At 27.4% G+C, this 26,431-nt stretch overlaps 3 protein-coding genes across 3 annotated transcripts; 2 read left to right on the top strand and 1 right to left on the bottom strand.

The window, feature by feature from the left end:
- The first annotated feature begins 317 nt into the window (after positions 1-317).
- Positions 318-4,789, top strand: LOC126841245 (uncharacterized). Its single transcript, XM_050577582.1, has 9 exons — positions 318-438; positions 635-782; positions 2,356-2,435; positions 3,280-3,457; positions 3,518-3,576; positions 3,965-4,124; positions 4,195-4,265; positions 4,351-4,564; positions 4,645-4,789. Exons 1-9 carry the CDS (start codon positions 382-384, stop codon positions 4,731-4,733), a joined length of 1,056 nt encoding a protein of 351 aa, XP_050433539.1. The 5' UTR covers positions 318-381; the 3' UTR covers positions 4,734-4,789.
- Positions 4,790-7,806: 3,017 nt separating this feature from the next.
- LOC126841280 (uncharacterized) lies at positions 7,807-10,152 on the bottom strand. Its single transcript, XM_050577649.1, has 4 exons — positions 10,028-10,152; positions 9,539-9,716; positions 8,245-8,324; positions 7,807-7,893 (listed from the first exon to the last, which is right to left on the bottom strand). The coding sequence occupies exons 1-4, from the start codon at positions 10,112-10,114 to the stop codon at positions 7,807-7,809; spliced, it is 432 nt and encodes a 143-aa protein (XP_050433606.1). The 5' UTR covers positions 10,115-10,152.
- Positions 10,153-18,055: 7,903 nt separating this feature from the next.
- LOC126841279 (uncharacterized) lies at positions 18,056-25,362 on the top strand. Its single transcript, XM_050577648.1, has 15 exons — positions 18,056-18,162; positions 18,874-19,085; positions 19,635-19,688; positions 20,485-20,502; positions 21,469-21,504; positions 21,584-21,613; positions 21,704-21,733; positions 21,973-22,032; positions 22,482-22,511; positions 22,694-22,720; positions 22,804-22,842; positions 23,011-23,061; positions 24,349-24,384; positions 24,768-24,848; positions 25,088-25,362. The coding sequence occupies exons 2-15, from the start codon at positions 19,010-19,012 to the stop codon at positions 25,360-25,362; spliced, it is 843 nt and encodes a 280-aa protein (XP_050433605.1). The 5' UTR covers positions 18,056-18,162; positions 18,874-19,009.
- Positions 25,363-26,431: the final 1,069 nt, after the last annotated feature.

The raw sequence follows: 26,431 nt of genomic DNA, 5'->3' as shown, positions 1-26,431 counted from the left end.
TGAGTGGTTCACGATAAATGGATCACCCTGTATATTTCGTTTTTGTACCGCAGAGGGGGGAGGCAGATAATCGTTTCTCAAGCTCGTGCCATGATATCATCGTTTTTCCTTATACCAATGCCGAACAAATTTTCAAAAAATATCATACCAATTTATACAAAATGTGTACTCACACATCATTGCTACAAAAATTGTACAACAACAACTCGGTGCTGTATTTGTTCAGCAAGTGGCCTAGAATTGTTTTTGGAACTTGCGTCAGTAAAATACCGAGGAACCGTAAAAAATACTTATTTTACAGTTTATTCGTCGTTCGACTTCGGTGTTGCACCATTACAAGCACTTGAATTTCATATTATTGTGTAAAAAACATTTACAATTATGTATTTTAAGAGTGCAGTTAGTGTTTTTGCTGTGTATTTCCTGACGTCAGTATGGGTAAGAGTATATACATTTTGAACATGGGATGATATAAATTCTAAAATTAAATATATTCTGATTATCACGTTGATTGCACAGAGAACCATACAGTATACTGTACATAAATCTGTCAAATCATCGACAATAAACGCTATAGGCCTAGGTGTACTAATAATACAACCGATAAGCTCTAAGTCACCATATTTTATTTTAGAGCATTGGACTGAACAGTGTTCAATTAAAACTGTTGAATACGCTGTACAAAAATTCTCCTACCGGAATTACCGACAATGATAGCACACAATTCGTGAAACAATATTTTGGAATTGAACCGGCAACCAATATTTTTAGAAATGATCCAAGTAACATATTGTTTAAAAATTCTAATGTTATCTTTAAGAAAATAATTTAAGTTGCTATTTATGGCATTAATTTATCCTATATTATAATTATATATTTTAAATTCATCAAAATCCAAAATTGAAATAAACTGAAAAAATAGTTATTTTATTGAAATACAATTAAGTTAAATTAGCAAGTAAACCCAATACGATTAACCCGATTTTATTAAGCCAAGTAAACCGACTTAAATTAAAATGTAAATTTTGGTAGCAACTTTTGAAACTTAAATGGTAACGTATAAATATTTTATTAACTTTTTTAATTTATAATGATATACAGGGTGATTTTTTTATCATGAGCCACTCAATATCTCATAGGGTTTAATAAGAAATTAAAATTAATTTTTTTCATATTGTTTTTATATAATGTGATCTTAATTTTTCACAAACTTTTTTTGTATTTAGCCCCTCCTAACTTATTTTTTCTTATAGCAACTTTTGAAACGGTGTAAAATATTTAAATGGGAACGTATATATTTTGCTAAATTTTTTAATGGAAAATAATGTACTAAAAATATTGACTGGTCGATAACCAGTTTCAGATAACTATTTTTAAAGTTATTTAAATTTCAAGTTAAAGGTAGGGGGAAAGGTGGAGTGTAGTATTATTTTTATCTGCGCGCATTTCCCAACCGAACTTCCCCTCCCATCCTAACTCTTATAACTTTAAAAATAGTTTGCCGAAACGGGTTTTCGACCAGTCAAAATATTTAGTACATCATTCTCAATTCGAAAAGTTAATAAAATATATACGTTACCGTTTAAGTTTCAAAAGTGGTTTTCGAAAAAACTAAGTTGGGAGAGGGGTAAAAGCAAAAAAATTTTTTGAAAAATTGAGATCACATTGTATAAAAACAACAAACTGTCCGGACCCGGCGTTGCCCGAGATTTAGTCTGCTAGGGCTGAGCACAACAATTCCCGTTCCCCCATTCCCACCCTCATCCCCACCTTTATCCCCATCCCTCATATCTAATCTCTAATTTCTTATCTCTTATCAGATAACAGCGTGACAGCGATTTTGTGAAACTTTTTTCGGTTATTATGTCCTCCTCTCACTCTAAGGTCCCAGTCCCGGTCCTAGTCTCTGTCCCAGATCCCGTTCCAACAATTAACAGCTTGCCCAGAATCGTGGTACATAGAATCGACCTGTTCCTTTAATCGTCACCTACCAATCACTCGAGTACCGTGTTTGTCATGGTTACACATGGTTACATGGTTTGTTTTGGGTTAGCAACGAAAAATAGTTGTGTTTGAGTGTTACTCAACGACTTCCCAAAGTTTCATGGCGATCGTATGAATGGTGTACTAATGCATAAAGGATAGAAAAACCAACAGAAATTAATTTTTTGATATGAAAAAAAAAAAAATTTGATTTCTTATTAAACCCCATGAGATATTGAGTGGCTCAGGGTAAACAAATCACCATGTAAAATGTACATGTGTAGAAGAGTTTTGCCAGAAACTATCATTAAGGTTTATATTAAAAATTAACGATACACGAACTAATCAATTTTTATATAAATTTATTTATAGTTTTGACCAATTTAGTTAATTTAAATTATGCATTGAGGTGGTTGGTGATTAATGACAATTTAAATTCTGACCAAGTCAAGGTAAAATCATCTAGTTTTACTCATACATATAACATACTTATTTAAATATAATATTTATATATATGCATTAGTTTCGTGGTAGTTAGCCAAAATGCGACACTATTTTCAACAATATAACCCCATCTTATGTGTTCAAACCCTATGAGTTTAAAACTGTTTAAGGGTTCATTATACAGGGTGATTAGTAGAAGACACTCGTTTTTCCTTAAAATAATTGCGATTTTGTAGTTTTTTTAAAATTCATTTTCATTTATGTAATTTTACAACATTATAAAATTATTAATTTACTTTTTAACTAAACGTTTACTTTTTTTAGTATTATTCGAAATTTAAATGACTATACATTAACAATTTAATCGTATTTAACGTTTCCACTTGAGTTTAAAAAGAATGAGCTCTGCAATTAAATTGACAACTTGAATATTATCTATGGTAGTAACTTAAAACTAAAATGTTTCCAAAAAGAATAAAACTAAAAAAAAATTCTGTTACTAAATAGAGAAAATTAGTATATTATCCTTAATTAAACACCCTGTATATCAATGTAACTTTTCAAATTAAGAAAAAGAGTTTTTGTGGTTGCAGTTGAGTAATAATAAACTCTAGTATGTTTAAAAGTATTTATTTAAAGCCGGTTGTGGGCCATTCGATATTTTCAGCGAATTATTCTCTTTAAAAAATAATAATAACATTACCTTCATTTAGATCATAAGGAACGGTGTTTTATTTGTGGAAAAACTAATACAAATTAGGCGAACTGTTAACTATAAAAATAATTTTTAAAAAAGGATAACAATAAAAAGTATATAACTTCTAAGATATTGCATGTACAAATTGTTTTTAGAATAAAAAACTCAACCCATTTGAAGTAGATTATTACCTTGATGTGTTCTTTACACACGCTGTAACACACCAGCATCCGGGATTGTTTACTGTTGATGAGCTATCAGGAGTAGATAAAACATTGGGGCTTTTAGCTATACAGGAAGAAATATCAAAGGAACTCGAAATAAATAAAGACGGTAATGAATATAAGCTGGGGAAGCGGTTTAGACAACTTTTAATTTTTAATTCAATTTTAGAAATCTATTTTATGAACGCGATTGAGTTCTTGTTGGTCATGTTGTATATCAAACCAAAAGTAAGTTAATACTCGTGATTTTCTGTTGTTTTTAAAATTTGTAATACCACCTTCGAAACGAAAATTATTTTTTTTTCACTTTATAGATTATGTTTCAGTCAGGTTTTTTTGATAGCAACTTTTGAAACTTAAATGGTAGTTGTTAACAAAAAAACTAAGTTGGGAGGGAGGTAAAAACAAAAAAAATTGTGAAAAATTAGTATCACATTGTATAAAAACATTATGAAAAAAACAATTTTAATTTCTTATTACACCCTGTGAGATACTGAGTGGTTCACGATAAGTGGATCATCCTGTATAAATAAGAATATACATATGTATATAAATTTAAAAAGATTGAAGCACATAATATCCGCTCTGTCATATTTAATTTTTTCATACATTTTAGGGTAATGGTCTAACCCTAGAACAATTAGAAAAGTTCGTTAAATTATACGAATTCCATAGTACTCTACCCGGTATTGATTCTGAGGCATGTAAAAAAGTCTTCCAAGAACTCGGTATTAAAATGACGGAACACGAATCGAAGATCCTATTACAATCCAACGGTAAGAATGAAAAATGTTAATATTGTATAATAAATAATAATTGGAGAACTAATATTTAAAACCCGCACAGAACCCATTGAAAAAGTGCTGATGAATTTAATGAAATTTGCGGCTGAACGTAGTAATACGGTTGAAAAAAATGTAATATTTTTCATACTTTTTTTTATAAATTTTAAATTTGTTCGCTGTTATAACTATTATAAATTTGTATTTATCGATTATTTAGGAATCTAAATTGTTAGGTCAGAACGAGATTGTGGCCTGTATAAACAAATTCAATCAACTCGATAATAGATGCGATGGTTTACTGCGCTATGATAAATATTCCTCTTTTGTGGATAAGTTAAAAACAGTTTTGAATGAAATGAAAGGGTCGGAAAAAGATTCGCACACTTTCGAAAAAGGGAAAAATATTTTAAAGAAATTTGACGGTTCTAACGGTAATATGAACAAAGTTAAACTAGTTAATTAAATACGATTGCTGGTCGCCACCTAAACAAATTTAATTTTCCTTTTTTAGGAGTTGGAGTAAAAAAATTACTTCACTTTGCTGAATTCGCTGAAATTGTATTGTTCTGCATTACACATATTGAAGAAAAATCTAAATGATTCCTTAAAAACTTCATTTAAAACGTAATGATTCTAGAACTGGTCGTGTTGATCACTCATAAGCTTTAACGTTATTAATTTGACTTGTTCATTAACCATTACGTTAATATAAATATTTTAGAAACATTTCTATGTATTTTTCAATTAATAGCTCTTTAGTGTCTAATATACAAAAAAAAACAGTCCAACCCAAGCATATGTAGGAAGAAATTACTAAAGTGGGGCCATACGTGTACTGGTTAATACTGTCCTTTGTATTACTGTATACGGTTTCAATAGTTTAGTTTTCTATTTTATAGTTTTCCTTAACTAGTTTTCCTTACTGTATTGGTTTTCGTGTTCATGATGTTCAAAGTGCTAATGTGTGCAAAGAAACCCGTATCGTTACAGGCTAAAGGTTGGAATTATTTGTAGTGGTTGACTACTATTTTCTCAAGCGTTGGTGCAAAACACTTGTCTATTAAATTACAACAACAATATATTGGTACGTTATACCATAGTCTTTTTTTTTCATACGAGCTTTTTGCATTTAAAACCTACACCGTGGTTGTGTATATATTTTATGTTTACGTTTATTGTATGGAACAAAATGATTAAAAATTAGGTTTAGGAGATATCGTGGGTTGAGACTTAAAATAAAAAATAATAAAAATTAAAAGAAATATGGTAGGATAGGAACTGATGGATATTATGGATGTAATATTTTTGAGCTATGTGCAGGTGTGTTCTTAACTATCCTAAATTATTTTAATCTTATTGTTACCTACTCTAATATTATTGCAATAAATTACTTTCCACGTACCCATTATGTAGCCCATTGTACGGACTGCTACCTATATGGTAAATTTAATTTCAAAACCAGCAACAACAAATTAAAAAATTATTTTTACTATGAAATAATTATTTTATGCATTACAGTTCTACGCACCATTTTAATAGATTCCAAAGCCTTGGTTTGATATTGAATGTAAATTAAAACATACATATGTAGTAATATAATTTAAAAAAGAAATAATGTGATATAAGCCGACTGATGGATGTTATGGATATGTCCTAAGATACCCTAATTTCTTTTAACTATACTATTACTCTAATATTATTGTGGTATTATTATTTTGATTTTATAATCAGTATTTTCTTATTTTTATAATTTTCTTCAATATTTAATATCTAGAAAATTAAAAGCTCAATAGATTTTAGTCATTTAAAAAGAAAACCATTATTTGATATTTCCTTGTTTCACCATACAAATTAAAGTATTGACATTATCAAAACTATTATAACGGGTACGTTTTACTAAGATTATGTAAAAATAGTAATATTAAATAAATGCTAAATTTTATTCTCTAAATTTAACAATTATTCTGTAATAAAACACATTTTTGAGGATTTAAATTTTACGGAATTTTGTCTGTTTTACTGTGTCTATGTTACAAGTTTGTCTGGTTTTATACATATTACATGTATGTATACTACATTTATGTATAAATACAAATAATTATAAGATCAATTATACTGACTTATAATGCACAATTATTAAAAATAAAATTTGTTCACATTTAATTATGCAAAAAATGGTTAAAAGAATATTTGCTGTAAAACGTATACGACAATTTTCTTTAATATTGGACTGTATGAACTTTACAAACTTTGAACATTGACAACACATAGTATTAACAAATGTCAACTATGAATTGACAGTATAGTATAACATTTAAAGTACAATATTACTCTTTTGTCTGACAATATAAGTATTTAACTAATAAACTAATTATTAATAAAACAATAAATTTAAAATCTACGAATGTTACTATTTTAAAAATATTCACTCAAAAAAATGAAACAAAACAATAACTCTAATACATTTAAAATTGTTCAACTTCTATAATACAGATTTTAATTATTTCTTTTTTTTTAACAGTTGTGATAAAACAAATCAAACAAAAACAAAAAATTCAATAAATCAAATTAACAATAAGTTATCTTAGGCAAGTTCAAAAAAAATAATTTACTTGTTAACTGAATTCATTAATTACAAATTAATAAAATTACAACTTTTCAAAGAGAAAATTATTGTATATTAATAAATATGATAAAAAACATAACCAAACGAAAGCCAAACCTGTGTTATTTATAACTAAAACTTTATGATCGAATTTCCGAAATCACTAAACTGAAAGCAGACATTTGAACTACCCTAGATAAGTTTAATTAAATTAAAATAATATACTTACATAGGTTAAAAATAAAATAAAGAACAATATTGGTATAATCAAGAAGTGATTCTATGTATGTAGTAATATGAAATGCATACATTAATTACTGATATTTTTAATAATAAATGAAACGGGTATGTGAGTATTATCAACCCACATACACAAATAAATGCATTAATAGTTATTTTAAGTTAATCACAACACGACACACTTTTAATTAAAATTGCCTAGTATTGCTAAGGATTGCGCTAATACCAAATTAGTATTATATTTTATGTGATGACATCATGATCGACGTATTAAAACTACTTGTTTTTGTTGAATCGAATGAAATTGTTAAGAAATATAAACAAAAATTCAAATTTATACCTTATTTAATGGCTATCCCACGTCTAGCAGATAATAACTTTATGTCGAGGGACTACACATAACTCATCTAACAAGTAGACTTATTCACGCTTTCTCCCACACTCGGCTACTGGATAACTGTACCTAATAACTGTTATAACGTGTAATTTGAAAATGCTTTAATTACTCAGAGTATATACTTTGTAAAATTTAATATAATGAAGTATTTGGTCATCGATATTTTCTAAAAACATACATCAATTTTTTTAATCTAAAATATCACCAATTAAAGTCAGAAGACATTGGTGTCAAATCTTATAAGAGACGCGAAGGTTAAAGATGTTGAAAACTATTCAATTTTGTAAATGATGGCACTATTTTTTTGATATTTCATCTATGATTTGTCTAATTTAAATAAATGCTAACAAAATATTAGAGCAACATGATTTATTGTATCATCTAACTACATATGTAAGTTACAAACTACATACATAAACATAATATTTAAACTAAAAAATAATAATTATATCAAAGAAACCCATGAAAGAAATAATCAATAATGATGTATGTAACTTCCTTCCTAGTAAAGTTGTATTCTGAAAGTAAAAAATATTATACATTTTTACAAACGAATCGGGTCAATTTATTAGCAAATGAGTTATTTGAGATGCGACACACTTGCTAAATATATTTTTTCCAAATTATTTTAAGTAAATAATAATATTGTAAACTTTATTTTACCTATTAATTAAGTTAAAAAAATTAAAACCAAAAACTGATTATGTATCCCACATGATTTTTATTTATTTTCTACACCAACAAATGTTTTGTTTGGTCAGAGAAATATGATTTTTTAGTTTAAAAAATAACTATAATTTCATGATATACAAATGACAAACTACATATTAAACAACTTGACTAGTATTGTAACAACGTTTTTTATTTACCGTCATTTCCCGATCTAATTCGTCATAATTTAAGTATATTGCGGCATGTCTTTTAACTTCCCACAATGTGGATGTATAACCTGAAATCACAAATATTGTACATTTTTATTAAATAACCAAATAAGACTTATTAACCAAATAATAATTATCTTACCACGGATGAATTGAAAATAATAATGCGTAAAATTATAATAATGATGTTGTGACACCATGTATATCACATAGTTTTGACAACATTTATAATGTTATTAATATTAAAATGTATTTTCAATATTTTTTGAATAATTTACATATCAAGTTAATTAGATATTTGTCTATTAGCTTCGATGCGGAGCTGAGAAGATATTGTTTTTACAATGATGTGTTTTTATTTATATTTTTTTATTTTTGTGTCTGGACCCACGATATCTCGTAAACCGCTGAACCGATTTCTTTATGAAGCAACTCTATAGATCACAAATCATACCTGGAAGGTACTTTAACAGGCCTAAAATTAAAAAAAATCACCCCTTTCCCATCAAAATCGAGAAAAACTCCTAATAAATGTACAAATTTTTCAACTTAAAATTACGATGCTCTATAACTTTTTTAAAAATAGTCAAAAATGTTCCAAATTTATATGAATTATTCTTCAAATATAGTACTATCGATAAACATTAACAAATCAAAAAAATATCATTAACCCTTTCCCTTAGAAGGGATAGATTTTTTTTTTTTACTTCACTTTTTCAAGCAAAGTTTTAAAGATTTAGATCTGAAAATTAAACCAAAGGTAGATCTAAAATGGAACTATAACATATACAATTTTCTCAAAAATCTGTAGTCAATTTAATTATTAAAGAAAAACCCCAGAAATAGGGTACGATTACACTTTGGCCGTAGTCAGTTTCTTGGTGGCTATGTGTGTGTGAATCAACAGTCAACAGGTAACGAAAATATTTTCATTATATTGTTTATTACGATGTATGGGTAACAATGACAGTACATTTTTATAGACAGACGATCAACCCTTGTCGTATCCACCCTGCACAAGACTAAATATTAAATTTTAAGTACATTATTGCTGGTCCCACGATATCTTCTAAACCACTATAAATATGAATGTGTTGAAACTTTCGCGGATTGAAATATCACATAACTATAACTAGTTTGAACATACTATCCACAGATTCGCATCGAAGCGTTTATTTAAAAGTGATTTTATCACTTTCAGTTATAATAAAATCTGTAGACTTGTGACCTCTCCGTCCCCACTATGCCCCGACCCAACTGTACTGGCTTTTTTGTTTATTACTTGATCCTATCGTTTGCAGTTCTTCAAGACTGGGATGCTCTATCTGTATGTTGAATCGCTCTGCTACTTCTACGATGACATCTTTGACACCATTTAAGTTTATGGTCGGATCTCTATTTTCTTCAACGTTTATACCATCTGGATTTTCATAGTTCTTAACTATGTTTTTAATAGTTTCCTATGGTTTTAAGAATAGAAATTGGTCGTTAAAATGTGTGTTATAATTTACACATAAAAACTACCAGACATAATACATCCTTTGCGGATATTTTTAGCGTAAAAGCACAAATGTCATAGTAGTTTATTTCATTTTATCTTATTATTATTATATTATATTATTTTTAAGTGTACAATTCATTTAATAAACTCTTCGGTGCGAAAATGGGTAAGGTTAAATCACTAAAATATTTTGCACATAGTTAAACAAGAATCGCAGAATTTAATTAATAAGTGTAATGAGCATAATTAATAAGCGCTCAATATACTTACAAGTTGTTCTTGAGTAGGGTCATCACCCTGACACTGTAGAAAATATAATGCAACACAAAATAACAGTATGACAATTTTCAAATACATTTAAAAATTTTAAACATTATACTTAGATTAAGAATATTATTTGAATTGAAAACTAATCTAAAGCTACTCGAAATTCGTATTTACGGCCCTTTATATAACGTTTGGACGAAAATATAACATTATTTGAACACATTAATCAAATTAAAAAAAATAATTAATGACTAACTTTGATTTTTTTTAATCATTTTTTTTGGTAACATGTTCTAAGTTCTAATGACGTATTTTATTTCTGTTCAATTTTTTAAATGTCTCTGTTCGTTTTAATATGTGTATATAGGGTGATTCTTTTAGCGCCCTACACCACTTGACTCAAAAACTACTTAGATTTTTACAAAAAAAAAATGTTTAATAATTAGTTTAGGCATAAAATACTAACTTATTAAATAATACTTTTTTTTTGTATCTCCCTTCCTCAAAAACTTTTATTTTCAAAGTAAAATTTGAATAATAACACTTTTTAGTACACCTTAATTAAATTTAATATAAATACCTTTAGTATAATAAGTAGTAGTAACTCATTAAGTAGGTATTAGTATTGCTTTTAAATACTATAATAATTATAGTATTAGTATTTATAATAAATGAGAAATAGAAGAATTAAATAAAAAATACCAAACTTCGGACATCTCTGCATATTATTCGATATAACAAATTTAAACCTTGAGTTTATACATTTATTATTATTTTACACTAGTCAAGAGAAAAAAAATCACATTTATACTAGCTTACAAATAACAATCAACTCATTGATTAAGTATTAATGTTTTTAACTCTACCCTTTAATAACACAATATTTATTTTTAATTTAAAAATAATATTTTTTACACAATTAGTAAAGTGAATATTTAAAAATTTACCTTAAATGTTCAACAGTTTTATCGACAAATCTTTTTTTTTCATTAGCCAACTGTACACTAGGGTTGGGCCTATCCGGATATCCGAATTATCCGGATAATTCGGATACGGATATCCGAAATCCGGATAGTTTCGGATATCCAGATAGTTGTTCAACTATCCGGATAGCTTCGGATATTCATTTCATTTTTATAAGACAAATATACCTTAATAATATATAGTGTTTTAAACATACCGAATAATAATAAAATAATGACACCTAATTAAATTTTACTATCACATGAATGATTTTTAGATATATCCGTGTCAGTGGTTGTAAACCGACTATTTGGACTCTTTGCAGAGTCCATCCTCAGGGTTGTCACGACTGATCCGCTGCCGGTTAATAACCACTGACACGGATATATCTGAAAATCATCCACGTGATATTTCAACCCATGAAAATTTCAAAAAATACATAAATTTGAGTACTCGAAAAATATATTCGGCTGGTTAAAAATTAAATGAATATCCGAAACTATCCGGATAGTTGATCAATTATCCGGATATCCGTATCCGAATTATCCGGATATCAAATAATCCGGATATCCGCAAAACCCGAATATTAGTCCCAACCCTACTGTACACTACTGTAAAATATTTGAAAGAAAAAAAAAATAAAAATATTGGAATATTGTTGTTACATAGTAGATTCAGACAATAAGTTTTTTATTTGTTAATTTAAATAAATGGTATATTTAATGTTGTACCCATGGTTTTTAATTAGGTATTATATTGTTGTCGAAACTAATGTAACACTTATGATTGATCGAATATTATCTTAAAATAAAATTTAATAAATAATTTTAAAAAATGCTCACCTTGCATAATACACATTAGTTACTCATGATATTTTAAATCGCATACCTATTCTAAATATGTAGATAGGTATGTAATCAAATAAAATATAATTTATATTGTCCAAATGTCTTAGCCAGTATATTAGAATAAAACTTAATAAATTTGATATTCTAATTTTTTAATTAGAATAATGTCATAATAGTATACTTTTGTTATAGTCTTATCAAGTTAATATTGACTATTGCAGATGGATAAAAAAAAATTCTTCAAGCATAATAGTATTTTATTTAATATACGTAAATAAAATATTATTTGGTTCAGTAAAGAAGTAAAATAATTAAGTTAACTGTTTGTATTGAATAAATATATAATAGATTAAAAGGAGAAATTTAGGGTACTATTTATTAGGATAATAAAAACAACCTATTATTCCTAGATAATTAAAAGTAAAAATATTTTGTAAAAGTAAATATTTATCATATTTTTTAACAATTTATTTGTTTTTAATATGATTTTGAAAATATATGTTAGGTTTGTACACACAATTTTTTTTATTAGGAAATTTCAAAATAAAACATTCGTTTTATACCCGTTAAATACTGAATTAGGAAATGTGTCTTTAGTGTTAACTAGAATTAAGAAGAAGTATAGACCTTAATAGTTTAACACCGTTTAACCGAAATATCCGTAGTGCATTTATGCATTATATGGGTTAAGATTATAGCAAATGTTAAAAAACCAAGAACCTACCTCTTTGTAATTCGAAACTTACTAAAACACATTAACCAAATTTAAAATATTCAAATTTGAAGTAATAATTAAATAAGTAGGTACTGCGTAGATGTAATAACAATTTTTATAGTCATAAAATAATGAGACTTTGAAATGTTCTACTAAATTAAATTTTTTTTATAACATTTATGTATTGATGTAAAGCTATCCTCTCTTATAATTTATAACGGGTATTAAACTAGTGTTTTGAGTTTATTTATGTACCTATTAAAAAAATTATATTGTAAGTATTATTTAATAGTAATTATATTTAAGTATACCTAATAGCATTTTATCATTTTTAAGTAATCAAATCATTAATCAAACTTCGTTATTCCGAAAAGTTTAAATATGATTCTCCAAAACGGTTTGTATTACTCGTTAGTATTAATATAAACAGCACATAGCTGTACGGTTATTAATAAAATTTCATTTTAACAGTAACAAAATATAAAACGATTCGTGGTCACTCGGTCGGACTGCCGACTGGTCTTAACATTGATGGGTAAAATGTTTTTAAATGTGTTTGTAGTAGTAGATAATAAAAGATAAGAATTTAGAGCAATATTATAGCAGGTATAATTTAGACTACAGCTGAACTATCAAAACAAGCATCGTATATTATCTTGTTATCAGTTGACAGTTTCATATCATTCAAATATTATTATTGGAACTTGGATGTACAGCAGCTATCCGAGCCAATTAACGACCTCACGTCTTGGGGTAATAGGAAAATAAAACAAGCAAAAAGATAATATTTCGTGGAAAACATTTTAACCATTGCCACACATTCATTGAATAATATTTTTAATAGTAACGGACTATTATTCATCACATACTTTTTCATACAGACAACGAGAAAAAAAAATACACCATATTATAGTCTTACAGAATATATTTTATGTTTTGCTTAATCAAAAAAATAACATTATTATAATTGACTATCTTGTTGTTTTTGAATATCAATATATCGTGTACACTGTTTTTTTTTTTACACAGCTCGGTGATATCGTTGTTTTTGCAATTTTCGCAGAAGCGAATGTTGTTGGATTTGTACACCGAATATCGTGTGTTATTTACTATTGCTTACACTGAATCCTAAAGTATTTTACTTTATTCGTTTAGTAAACTGTAACAACACATACCATATTTTAGAAACAAACGCAACTCAATCAGACCAATGGCGAATACGCCCTGCTGTTACCGGATGGGTTTATAGTTAGAAATATATAAATATTAAGATCATTGTCAACAAACTAAGAAAAATATTATTTTAAACGGTTTAAAACTTTATCGTCGCTATACCTAACCTAATCATTATTCTCTGTATAAAACTAAACTGTTAATTAACTATTTGCATGTTGTATAATAATATTTATGTATATAGTTAGCTCAAACAAAATTATAACTATTTAAAATAGCCTTTTCATAATAAAGAGTCTACTATAGACTCGAATAAAGAATTGGTCCAGCATTAAAAAAGTTACAGTGTACACAGACACAAGAATAGCCCACATCATTGTAAATCCCCATCGAAGCTAAAAATGTTCTTCTACAGCGCCATGTTATATCTATCAAGTCCTCATTAGGTAAACAAATGGTTGTATTTTAGTTTACAAACAATCACGAGTAAAATATCACTTGTGTTATCAACATTATAAATTACAGTATACAACAGTCATCACTTAAGTGACGACGACCTATAGACGCCCAAATATATATATATAATATTATTATAATATGTATAGCAAGGGCTGTGCAAAAAAATATCCTGCTAAATTCCAGATTTGTAAAATGGTGAATGTGGTAGTGTATTGGTTTAGAGAAGTGTTTTTCAGTGGGCTATTACTCATTTGTTATTTGGTTTATTGTAATATACTAGTCCATTTCAACGACAAATAAAAATGTCTGTAAACGTTTGAAAAAAATAGCTATACTCGTTAAAATTGTTCTAAATACAAAAAAATGAATTTCGTGAACTTGCAGTGAAAGAAAAAGCACTGGTCTATATCAATATTATAAGAATATTTATATTTTCTCACAGCCGCATGCGTTCCCCGGGTTGCGATTTGCGGTGCGTGCACGCGCTACCTAGGATACAGCGTAAAGTAAATAAGAAGATACAAAAATATTACCAACTGTCTATTGGTGATACACTTCAAGGTTTATTGTAATATACTAGCGCATTTCGTACAAAACCAATTCAGAGTAGAAAAAAATTCTAATACATCATTACTTGGAAACCTAAATTTGGCCCCCCGTTAAAAATGTCTGTACAAGTTTGAAAAAAATTGTTCTAAATACAAAAAATAAAAAAAAATAAAAATGTTTCTTAAATATTCATTAGGTATATCATGTGAAAAAAAACTGGTCAATATCAAAATTTGAATAAATATTTGTAGAGTATTAGCATTTTGAAAAATAAGCTGGAGGAAAAGCCATGATAAGACTGTCGAATAGAAATATGTTTTTTTCATTTTAGACACTTAAAACAATATAACTAGGCCGATGTTAAAGTTGTTGTTTTAGATATATTTCTTATTTAGATCATAGGCGTATATCTAACAGGTAATTGTTTGAATAAGCATACAAAATATGTTTTCTTCTTATTTCAATAAATAACGCACCTTAAAACGAGTTTACTATTGATACGTTTCCGGAGAAGAGATTAAATATACAATAATTTGTTAGAAAAGTATTAACAAAGATAATGGTACAATACAACGAAACTGTTCTTACTTTTAATACTTTCACATCAATACTTACATCTGCATACTACCAAATTGTATATTATTTTAAAATAATCATTTATAGTGTATATTTTATTTTGTATGTGCAATAGGTAACCAATAGTTGTAATTTTGTATGTCGTTAAATTAAAAATAAGCATCAATAATTGGAATTATCAGTTGTGGTATCTAAGCAATAATAATTTATGCCTTAGGTAATGTGTAATAAAGTTCAATGGTTTTTCAACTCTCCAGCGGATACACGAAAAATTATTCATCGTCATGATTTAACTTACATTCTACGATTTTCCTTTTGGTGATTACCTGTAAATAAGCTTAGCAAGTTTTTGCACTACAAATCCATCGTTCTATGTTATTCATCAGTTTTTAGTGGAAACTAAATTTGAAACCATTCAACCTAACCTAACCTTTGGGTTTTACCTTTTTCGCTTATCATTTCTTTAGTTACTTTCGTTGTGCACAAATTAGAATTAAACGTTAAATCTATAATAACATTGATATGGGGATTCCCACAGATAACAACTATATTGATATCCGTCAAACATTGACGAGGTAAAAATTATTACAACATAAAATACTATAAAATTATATCAAAACAAATTATTTAATACAATTTTTTTGAAATCAGATTGTTTTGGTAGGAAATTACGCTGATAAATATTAAGTACCCGACAAGGGAGACAACAAGTAGTTTTTGACCCTAAAAGCAGGGCCGGACTTAGAGGGGGTGTGGGGGGGTTTGACACCCCCCCCCACTCGGAAAACTCAAGTATACCTAGTCGGCACATTCTGAACAAAAAGTCGGTAAATATTATATCCCCCATAAAATTATACAAATAACATATTTATTATTTTTATTTTATAAAAGTAGGTAGGTACATAATTTTTATTGGAATCTAGCGACTGAATAGAGAATAGTCGGCATACCGACGACCATACGAAAATATAATTTTAGTTTTTAGTAAAAAAAAAAACAATGCATTTTCGGTTATTCCCGATTTTAGCAGAAGTATTATTATTTGTTTATAATAACTGTGGTTTATATTATTATATCAAACGATGTTCGGTCATGGGACCTATTGGTCTATTGTAAACAAACATTCTGTCCCTCTATAAGTATATATTTTTATTTTTATTTTAAAATTCTAAAAAATTCCCTACTATAAAAAAAACCTACTCTTCTGTTTTAGACACATCACATAACCCATAGTATTAAGTCTGCGGGCAAAGAGTTGGCGGGTTTATTTTTGCTTGTCCCGTGTGCGCGTGTAAAATAATAAGTATTGGTTATAAATGTGTGTAATCTAATATATATATATATATATATATATATATGGTTAGAGAATGAATATGAAACACCAAGGAGCTGCTAACAATCCTTTTGAGCCGGCCCGAGTAAATTTTGAACAAAAGGTATGAGATGGATACGTATTTAGAATAAATCATTAAGCCAGATTTTTAAGGCCTATGAGAGTTCCTTGGTACTACTTCACTATGTCTTGTTTCTTCATTATTACTATCGTTGCGGTGGGATATTACCTACTATAATATCCTACTATACTATATATATATATATATAGCGAGCAGGGAGCAGACATGAGCATTATTTTTAAATAGTGTACCTAACTAAAATAAAAATAAAATTGTATTTAGATAATAACTCATAAAAAAATACACTTTTGTTTTTATTTCAAAGATTTTAATAATAATTTTGAATACAATTTCATTATTTTTTATAAAATTATTTAAAATAAGGCTATTTGAACTATATCTCGGTTAAATTGCAGTTTCAACTGCAATACGTTATAATTATGTTAAATAAATTCAAACATTTTTAAAATAATGCTTTTAAAGTAGGGCTCAAATTGTTTTAGTATTGGTGACTGCGAATTGAAAATGTAGTAATAAATAAATTTGTTAGCTGACTAAAATATTTCTATGCTCCAAAAACATTTTAAAAATCAAAAAAATCAAGTCATAAAATGTCATAAAATATTTACGAAAGTACCCAAATATTTTAGTCGGCAATTAAAATTTTAAAGTCGGCATCTTCATTTTGACACCCCCCCCCCTTGCATATTTCTTAGCACCGGCCCTGCCTAAAAGTTACGATAAACAAGGGAGGCAATTCGTTGTTTTTGTAAGGCAACTGGTGTGCGCCCAAAATTAAATACAGTTTTATGAAAACAAAAATTATAATAACACTAAAGGCTAGTACTAAATTATTTATTTAGTTTAAAAATTTTTCATAAAAATAAGTTTTGACTACCATTTTTTTAAAAAATATTTGGTGTGAACGATATTTATCCAAAAGTAGATATTTATTAATAATATTATTATCCTATTATGTACTAATTGGAAACGTTAAAAATGTAATTCAGCAAAATTCTAATTGGAAAACTTTAAGATTCTAAAATATTGTAAAACCGTGATATAAATTAAAAAAAATACTATTTCGAATATAAAAATATTTTACTTATGTTTTTCACTTAGAAATTTTGGCACAGTCAATAGTTAGGCCAAAATATAAAATAAATTTTCACTGAAACTCATTAATGTTAACATTAGATACATTGTTTTGTAAAACCAAAGAAAAGCATAATCTAACTCCGTGTCAAAGTAATGTACGTACGCCGTAAGTTAAACATAAAAAAAAAAATGAGCCAACTGTGTTAATAAACAACCATAGTACCCTGCAAAAACCTATTAGATTCTGATTTTGCGGCCGAAATATACCTAAGCTCGTTCATAAATCACATGAAGAACATACAGTTGCAAAAGCCGATCAAGTCGATTATTGTCTAAGAAATTCTATCAGCTCAACAATATCCAGTAAGTATTTCTATCAAACACTGAAAATTGTTATTGCGTTAAAACTAAAAAGGAATGGGCTTAATGATAAAACACTTTTAGTAAGAAAAAGACAGTCATGAGTATTTTCTATTACTAATTATTTTTAAACGGGCCTAACGGAGTTCTTTAACATCGTTATTGAGAGAACGGATTTCTTATATTTTTTTTTTTTACCAAAGCAGATACAATAAATGCGTTTTGCATAATTCACATTTTGGGGAGAATTCTAGTTTTTTCATTATTCAGCTTGATGTACACTATAGCGTACAGTGAAAAAGTGTTTTTATCTGCGCGCATTACTCAACCGCCCTTCCCCTCCCGTCATAAGTTTTAAAATTAAATAACTTGAAAACTAATTATCCAAAACTGGTTATCGACCAGTCAAAATGTTCAGCAAATTTTTTCTATATTAAAAAGTTAATAAAATATGTGTCACGATTAAAAATTTTTAATCTCATACGGTTTAAAAACATACAAGGGATGGGTTTATATTTTTCAAAAATAAATTAAGTTTTATAAAATTAAAAAAAAGACTAATGTCTTCTAAGTTATTGACTGGCCTATAGTTAACTAATCACCCAGTATATGTATCATATACAAAACAGCCCCGCAAAACCAAAACCTTCTAATTTGTGCTCTAGAGCAACTGGGATTAATAAAAATTGCTTTTATGCTTATTATTATTTACAGATCAAGTTGAAACTTGTAGGTTTCGTTTGCTAAACACTAAAAGAGGTATACAAAAGTCGACAAGTCCAAACGTGAAATCCATTCTGTTGAAATTTTTTGAACTTTTGCACCAGTGTAAAATAAAAAACTTCTAAAGATGAAATCTATTATTTTCCTAATATCGTTTTCAAATGTTATTGTATCATTTGTTGATGGAGGTAACTCTCTCCCAGGTAACACATTAAAATGTTTTTAATACTTTTATATGCATTTTATTTGTACAAGAAGGTACATACATTATAATAAATTATGCACTTGTGTTTCGGAGAAATGGCATATGATAATTGTTTAGCTTGTCAACGTTTGTCGGTAGTACTATGTTTAAAGAATTTTCTATATAAATTTGGAAATAATTGAACTATTTTGAAAAAAGATATGAAGCACCGTAATTTTAAGTTGACAAACATGTACATTTTTCAGGGTTTTTGCTCAATTTTTAAGGGGAAGGGATGAACTTTTAAAATTTTTCTAATTAAGTACCTTACAGGTACGATTTCTGACCTTAAGAGTAGCTACACGAAGAAATCGGTTCAGTGGCTTAAAATATATTGTGGGTACAAACACAAAAATATAAAAATTAAAACACATTATTATAAATACAATACCTCTTCACTTATCGCATCGAACCTAACCGTTACGTATCAAGACAGGCTAAATTATAAATGTATAAACATTATAGTCTTTATTCTTAACTTTGAAAACCACTTAATTATTTTATTTAGCTTCGAACACATTGGAAGGATGTGAGGTCATAGTTGATGAAAGAAATAATAATAGTAAGTATAATCAGTTGATTTTAAATACTAAAAACTCATAAGTAAACTATTTTGTTTTTAAATTAAGTAATCAAACACAATCTTTAATGACGTCATTACTCTACAAAATGTTTTTCCCTTATAAGGAAGTCTGTTGGGGAAATAAAACAATGTTGATATTTTAAAAATAGTTTACAAAACATTTGGTTTATTTATTTAAAAGATTTACTTAATACGTTTGTTTTCTTAATAAGTTTACCCAATCATATTATTTCACATTCCATTAATTTTCACTTTCCTGAAACACAGAATTGTACTTTTATTTGAAATGTTAGAATGTATAAACCATTTCATACGAAGAGGAAATGTTTTGCAATTTTGATTTCAGTTTTGTATTATGTGTAGGATTCAGCTTTGCCAACCTATATCATAAACGTTTTTTAAGCCGAGAGCTATAAGTATTAAGTATTGGTTAGAGTTGTACTAGTTGATAATGTGGTGCCACTGGTCAATGTGGTTGTTTGTTGGTGGGCCTGTTATGGCTGACCGATATTTGTAAAAAATATTAATTGTGGTTATGTTCTGTTCGGGACAAATATGTCCAATTGTCGGTTCCTATTTCGTTAAATACTATTGTATAAATTACTATGAATTATATTTTCTAATTTGTCAGTTATTACCTAAGTCTTTATTTATTTACCTGCGGGTTAAGAGCCCACAATAATCTCACGGAATTTGTGTTAGGTAATTATTTTATAGTAGTAATGACATTGACTATATAAAATGTATATATTCCAACGTATTATTCATGTTTCAGATAATAGGGGAACGGAAAGTAAGTTTTAAATTAACATATTTATGTATACAAAATCCGTCATCAGGATTTAACAAATGCTATAACTGTTTTATAAAAATTAATTTTTTTCCAAATTCTTTATTCTAATTAGTCGACTTTATTTGTCGAAAATAAATAGTACCGGATAACACGATCTCAGAACAAGAACAAACATTTTCCACAAACTTTTTATGTTCTTAAACCCATCGCAATTTAGTTATTTTTATATTAACTTTTGCATTTTAAATGGTAACGCATAGATTCAATTAAACTTTTAAATTGAGAAAAATACACATTTCACTATGTAAATGTTGACTGGTCGAAAGCCAGGTATGGATAACTATTTTTGTAGTTACTGAAGTTTTTAATTTATAACTGGAGGAATGGTGAAGTGCAGAATTTTTTTTATCTTAAAGCACTTTTCCTCCCGTCCTAACTTTTAAACTCTTATAACTTTCAAAAGAGTCGTTCAAAACTGGCCATCAACCGGTCAACTTTTTTAGTAAAATGTTCTCAATTTAAAAATGACTAAAATATATAGGTTACCGTTTAAATTTCAAAAGATGCTATCAAAAAAACAAAGTGGGGAGGGGTTAAAAAGACAAGTGGGAAAAGTTGAGATCACATCGTATAAACACAATATGAGAAAAAATTAAATTTCTTATAAAATCCTATTACATATTGAGTGGCCTATGATCAAAGATGCACCCTGTACACGGTTGCTTAACCAAAACCATTGACTAACAATATAATAAGAACATATTCAAATTCCTATTGACTGTCAATTTGTACACAGCAACCCAGAAATTAAGATATAAATGTGTATATATATATATTTATCATATAAAAACAGGATCGCAAAATTAAAAATTCTAATCTCCGGGTTGGAGTCCACTGGGATTTATACAAATTGCTCTTATGTTTAATATTATTTGTAGATAAAAATGACATTTTTCTGTTTTATAGCTTTCAATCCTGTATGTGCTTCGGAAAATTATAAAGGTTATTATTTTATTTTTACAAATACCAACTTAAGGTAGGTGATACAAATTTGAAAAATAATCTAATCACTTTTTTACAGAGAATTATAGGAAGAAGGTTTTAATCACAAGTCAGTAACATTTTTGTATCATTGCAAATAGTTTTTTAAGTTTTTAAAGTTGACTGTTTTTATACATATTTTTAAAATTATGTATTGCAGATGCATTTATTGAGCATGCTTCTAGCGCAAGTAAGATATATTAAAAATGAATATGCTAATAAATAAAAGTTTGTTTTGTGTACCTAGTTGTCCTTGTACCTAAATTTTATCAATAGTAAAAAGTATACCAAGTATGTAGTGTTAAGTTAAATGGTTACTGCTTAAAGCAAGGTTTGTTAATTAATATTATTCTAAAGATTTATATGGTATCTAATTTTATTTTATTTCAATATTTTAGTACACCCCAAATCTTTTTTTATTTATTCTAGATATATTGGAGCAAATAATTAATGAATTGATTGATGATAACGATGATTACGAAGAATTCGGTAGTCATAATTATTATAATAATAATAATAATAACAATAGTAAATCGAAGTAAAAAGTAGAAAAAATATTTGATATAATATAAAAATTGAAACTAAAATTTATCTTTGTGCAACTGATAAGTGATATAAACATTTCATTTCTCCCTAAAATCTAAATGAAATCTTTATGAAAAAATACAGACGTTAGCTCCGTCAACCTTTTAATTTTATTGTTATCCCCACAACCGCTTATATTCAGCCTTTATATTTTCATAAAGATGGAAATCTTTATAAAAATATAGTAGCTGTCTATAACTATCTATACCCATCTTTATGTTATATGGCTATAATAGTCTATTTATATTTTTTTTCTACTTTGTTCGTCTTCTAATTTATATCTCTATATAATATCATAATTTATAATAGCAAACAAATTTTAATATCATTTATTTATGTTGTGTTAATTTCAGTTACAATCAATTCGATGATAGCTGTACCGGGTAATATTTGTTGAATTTTGATGAAAATATTTCATTCCTATGGAATTTCCCAAAGAGATTCCCAACGTATTGAATATACAGTGGAGCACATTTCTTAAACCCTTGAGCTTTCTCGTCTTCTTGTTTATTATATAATATAAAATTAAATTCAATATTATTTATCTATGTAATGTTTTTTTCAGAATTACCACAAATGTTAAACTTAGTGGGTAATAATTTGAATTGCCTATTATGGAACTGTTTCCACACAGTTATTTTATATTCTTTATGCAAACAAGATTTTTTTTTTTAGATTTAGTAGAGTCCTTGCCATTCAAAGATATTCAAGATAGTAATTACATTTTTATATATCATATGTTTTATACTTAACGCATATTCATTGTGTATAGATACTTTGAGAATAGCCATATGTAGCTATTAAAGAATACTCACAAGGCATTTTGGTGTCAATCATAAAACATATGAACGTACATTAAAATATATTTTGTATTAATTTTAGATTCAATGCATTACCAGAATGAGATGCAGCTTAAAATAAAAAAATTATTAGGTAAATAAAAAATGTCTAACTAAACTAGTTTGTAGTTCTAAAGAAACACGATAAAAAATAGGTTAAAAGCTTAAAAACATAAAGCTGTATATGTGTTATGCTTAAATTTTTAAAGATCATTCGATATATAATATATAAACTGTTCAAAAGTTGCTATTTGAAATATTTGAACGTTCACACAATAATATTTTGCATTGATAATTGATTATTCTCAATGGGTGACTGTAATATACAAAAAATTAAATGGGAGATGGGGTAGATTTGGATGAAAATCATATCATATTTTTAATTCATTTGAAAATTTCATCCGTTAATTTAAAGGTTTGTTTATCTAATAATACTATTTCTAACCTCACTAATCAAGTACTTTATAATCTAGAAATGTTATTCAAATCTACTCCAGTAATGGTCATATTTGAATGTGTCTCACTAATATGGTAAAATGTGTACAGTACAATTTATTTATTTTGTATAAAATAATTTTTCTGTATTTAAAGTAAATATAGAACTATAAATATTCTCTCATGAGTAGAATCGAAGTGAGGTCATACATTTAAACCCGCCACATTTTATAATTGTTAATAAATAGTATTACACCAGATAAAATAGTTACAATAAATCAACGTTGGGTAGATACATTGATAGAAAACCAAATTTTGGATTTCAATACATCATTTTGTACTTGAGATTAACGAATTTGCGAGTAAACAAATTCATGCGAAAATAAAAAAACCCATGAAAGACATTATTATTTTCCGCTGATAACACAAACCAATACTTCAAACACATAATAAGTTTGAAATCAGAATTCACTGATAACACAAACAATACTTCAAACTGCGTGATTACTTAAAATATTTATTTCTTGTAATTTTCAGTCCAGTGAACATAGTTTTATCAGCATTATTCAAATGTATCCTGCATTCAAATTCACCCTATCCTCCCCTAAATCGGGTTTTATAAGTTTTTTAATGATTTAATGTGTGTGTGTGTGTTACTGGACTTGGTGATTCTGAAATTGATGAAACCGAAAGTAATTACGAGATTTCCGATAGTCATAAATGACATTTTTATTTATCTTATAAGTTATAATCAGTCTGAAATCAGAATCCGCTGATAACACAAACCAATACTTCGAACAACCTGACTGTTTTTTTCTCGATATTTTCAGCTCATTAAAAATAGTTTTATCAGCATTATTCAAATGTACCCTGCATTCAAATCAACCCTGTCTTTCCCTACACCGAGATTTATTAACTGCATATTGATTTGATGTATTTGTTACAGGACTTGTTGATGAGCCTGCAATTGATGAAACCCAAAGTAATTACGAATTTTCCAATAGTCAAATTGGTCTCTGTCAACTATTTAAATTGCATTGTGTAAAAAAGTTAGGTTATACTATTTTTTATTAAACCCTATGAGATATTAAGTGGTTCACGATAAAATTATGAACCTGTATATGTTCACGCCAACCTAAAGTGGACTAGAATGTTAATATGTAATACGTTCTTTGGGATTTCAAGTATAGAAAGAATACTTTCGTTGAGTTTAAATACTAATGCAAAGTTGTACAAAAAAATTAGTTAAATCACGATTCTTTAATATGTGATACAACTATATTATGCACCACAAGCAACTAAAATATATTTATTTTATTTCGACTTTATGCGGATATGTAATTATTATATTCGTTGATTTTGTAGAAGTAGATTTGGAAATTCTTGGACAAAAGAGAAGAAATTGTACTAGACCAGTTTTAGAAAATATAATCCAACGTGTATTAGGTAAATATTAACATGGAGTTATATGGGGTTTGAACCATTAATATATTTATTATTATTATTGATATACACTAACGCATACTGTCTTGTAACACAAACTGCATGGCTAAAGCATACGGTCATCATTCATATTCTAAAATGTTTAGTTACGTTATTTTAACAAATAAGATAGTTGTGTCTTACACCATACAAAAAACAGTAGCTAGTTAGCTAATTTTAGCAAAGTAAAATTTTTTTTTTAGATCAACCCGAGCAGGATGTATGTGATAATGCCACTTTAAGACGGGTGTGTCGTATGCTAGGAATATACATAAGTGCACAATTTCCAGAATCACACATAAACATCCTTCGGATTAAGTACAGCTTAGGTGATTGTATTCTATATCATGGACCTCGTAATCACTTAATATACAAAAAACAAGATGGCGCATGGGGGCAATTAAAGGAAGATGGTTCATTTCATCTACTTAAGGATCAGTTAGCTGAAAACCGTAAAAAAAATTCCAATGACCTTTGATGACAAGGATCTGTAAAGCAAATTAATATGTATATATTTACTTGTTTTATTAAATATATCAACGGATAAAAATATAAATTATAAAAATACAATCACAGATAAATATAATTTATAAATGCATATTAAAATAATTATACATAACCATTATCAGTTGTAAGGTTTTTATTTATTACAACGTATATTTTTTTAAATATTTATTGTTCAGTTACACTTTTATTGTAACTTTGCACAATTTTCATAATCTTTATTGTTCACCTAAAGACGATTTTAAAAATAAACTATTCCAGTTTAACCCAAGTACGGTAAAGTCCAGCGCAAAATTAAGTACTGTAAAAATCAGCGGTGTGAAAAGTTAGCAAATAGGAGTCAAGACAACTACTAAATCTGAAAGTGATTTCATATTAACTGAATGTTTATATTAGAATTTAAACAACCAACATAATATGCGTAAAATTAAAGAAGAGCCAATAATAATAATTTTTAAAAAACCTGATTTAGAACCAAATATTAAATATTCACCTGTTATAGCTACTGAGATGTTTAAAGTCGTAAATTAATTATAGTAACAAATGCCTGTTTATTGTAATATATATGAAAAAGGAACTACTAAACGCTAAATGCTAAACGCTTTACACTACAAGGTTACCCAAGAGTTCTTGAGAATTTGTTTACTGACAATTATAGAGCTATTATTTATATAAATACAATTTTTTAAGTTGGATGCTAAATTGCATCTAAGTTTCTGAAATAAAGTATAAAATACACCATAATCGACTATTATAAAATTGAAAAGAAATACTAATAGAAATATTAGTTTTCAACGTATCTCTTAAATTCTATGGTCCTCTTCAATACTTATGTTTTATTAGGTTATAGATTTGTATGCATAATTTACAGGTGAACATAATTGACAGATGGTATACCTACAGTATTAACAAAAATCATCATCGAAATTCTTTTTAATTCTGATCACTTCAATTGTTGGAATTAGAAGTATACATTATCAAATCCCTGTTTTTAGTCTACCTCAACATGTACTGATTTGTAGACGTACCATTATAATTGTTAG

The sequence above is a fragment of the Adelges cooleyi genome, unplaced genomic scaffold (genome assembly GCF_023614345.1).
Source record: "Adelges cooleyi isolate 19-005CV unplaced genomic scaffold, UGA_ACOO_1.1 ACOO_flye_CR_arks_rails_tigmint_CR_PRNA_38, whole genome shotgun sequence".
NCBI lineage: Eukaryota > Metazoa > Arthropoda > Insecta > Hemiptera > Adelgidae > Adelges > Adelges cooleyi.
The sequence above is the reverse complement of the archived record's forward strand: the minus strand, read 5'-3'. Positions and strand labels throughout refer to the sequence as shown.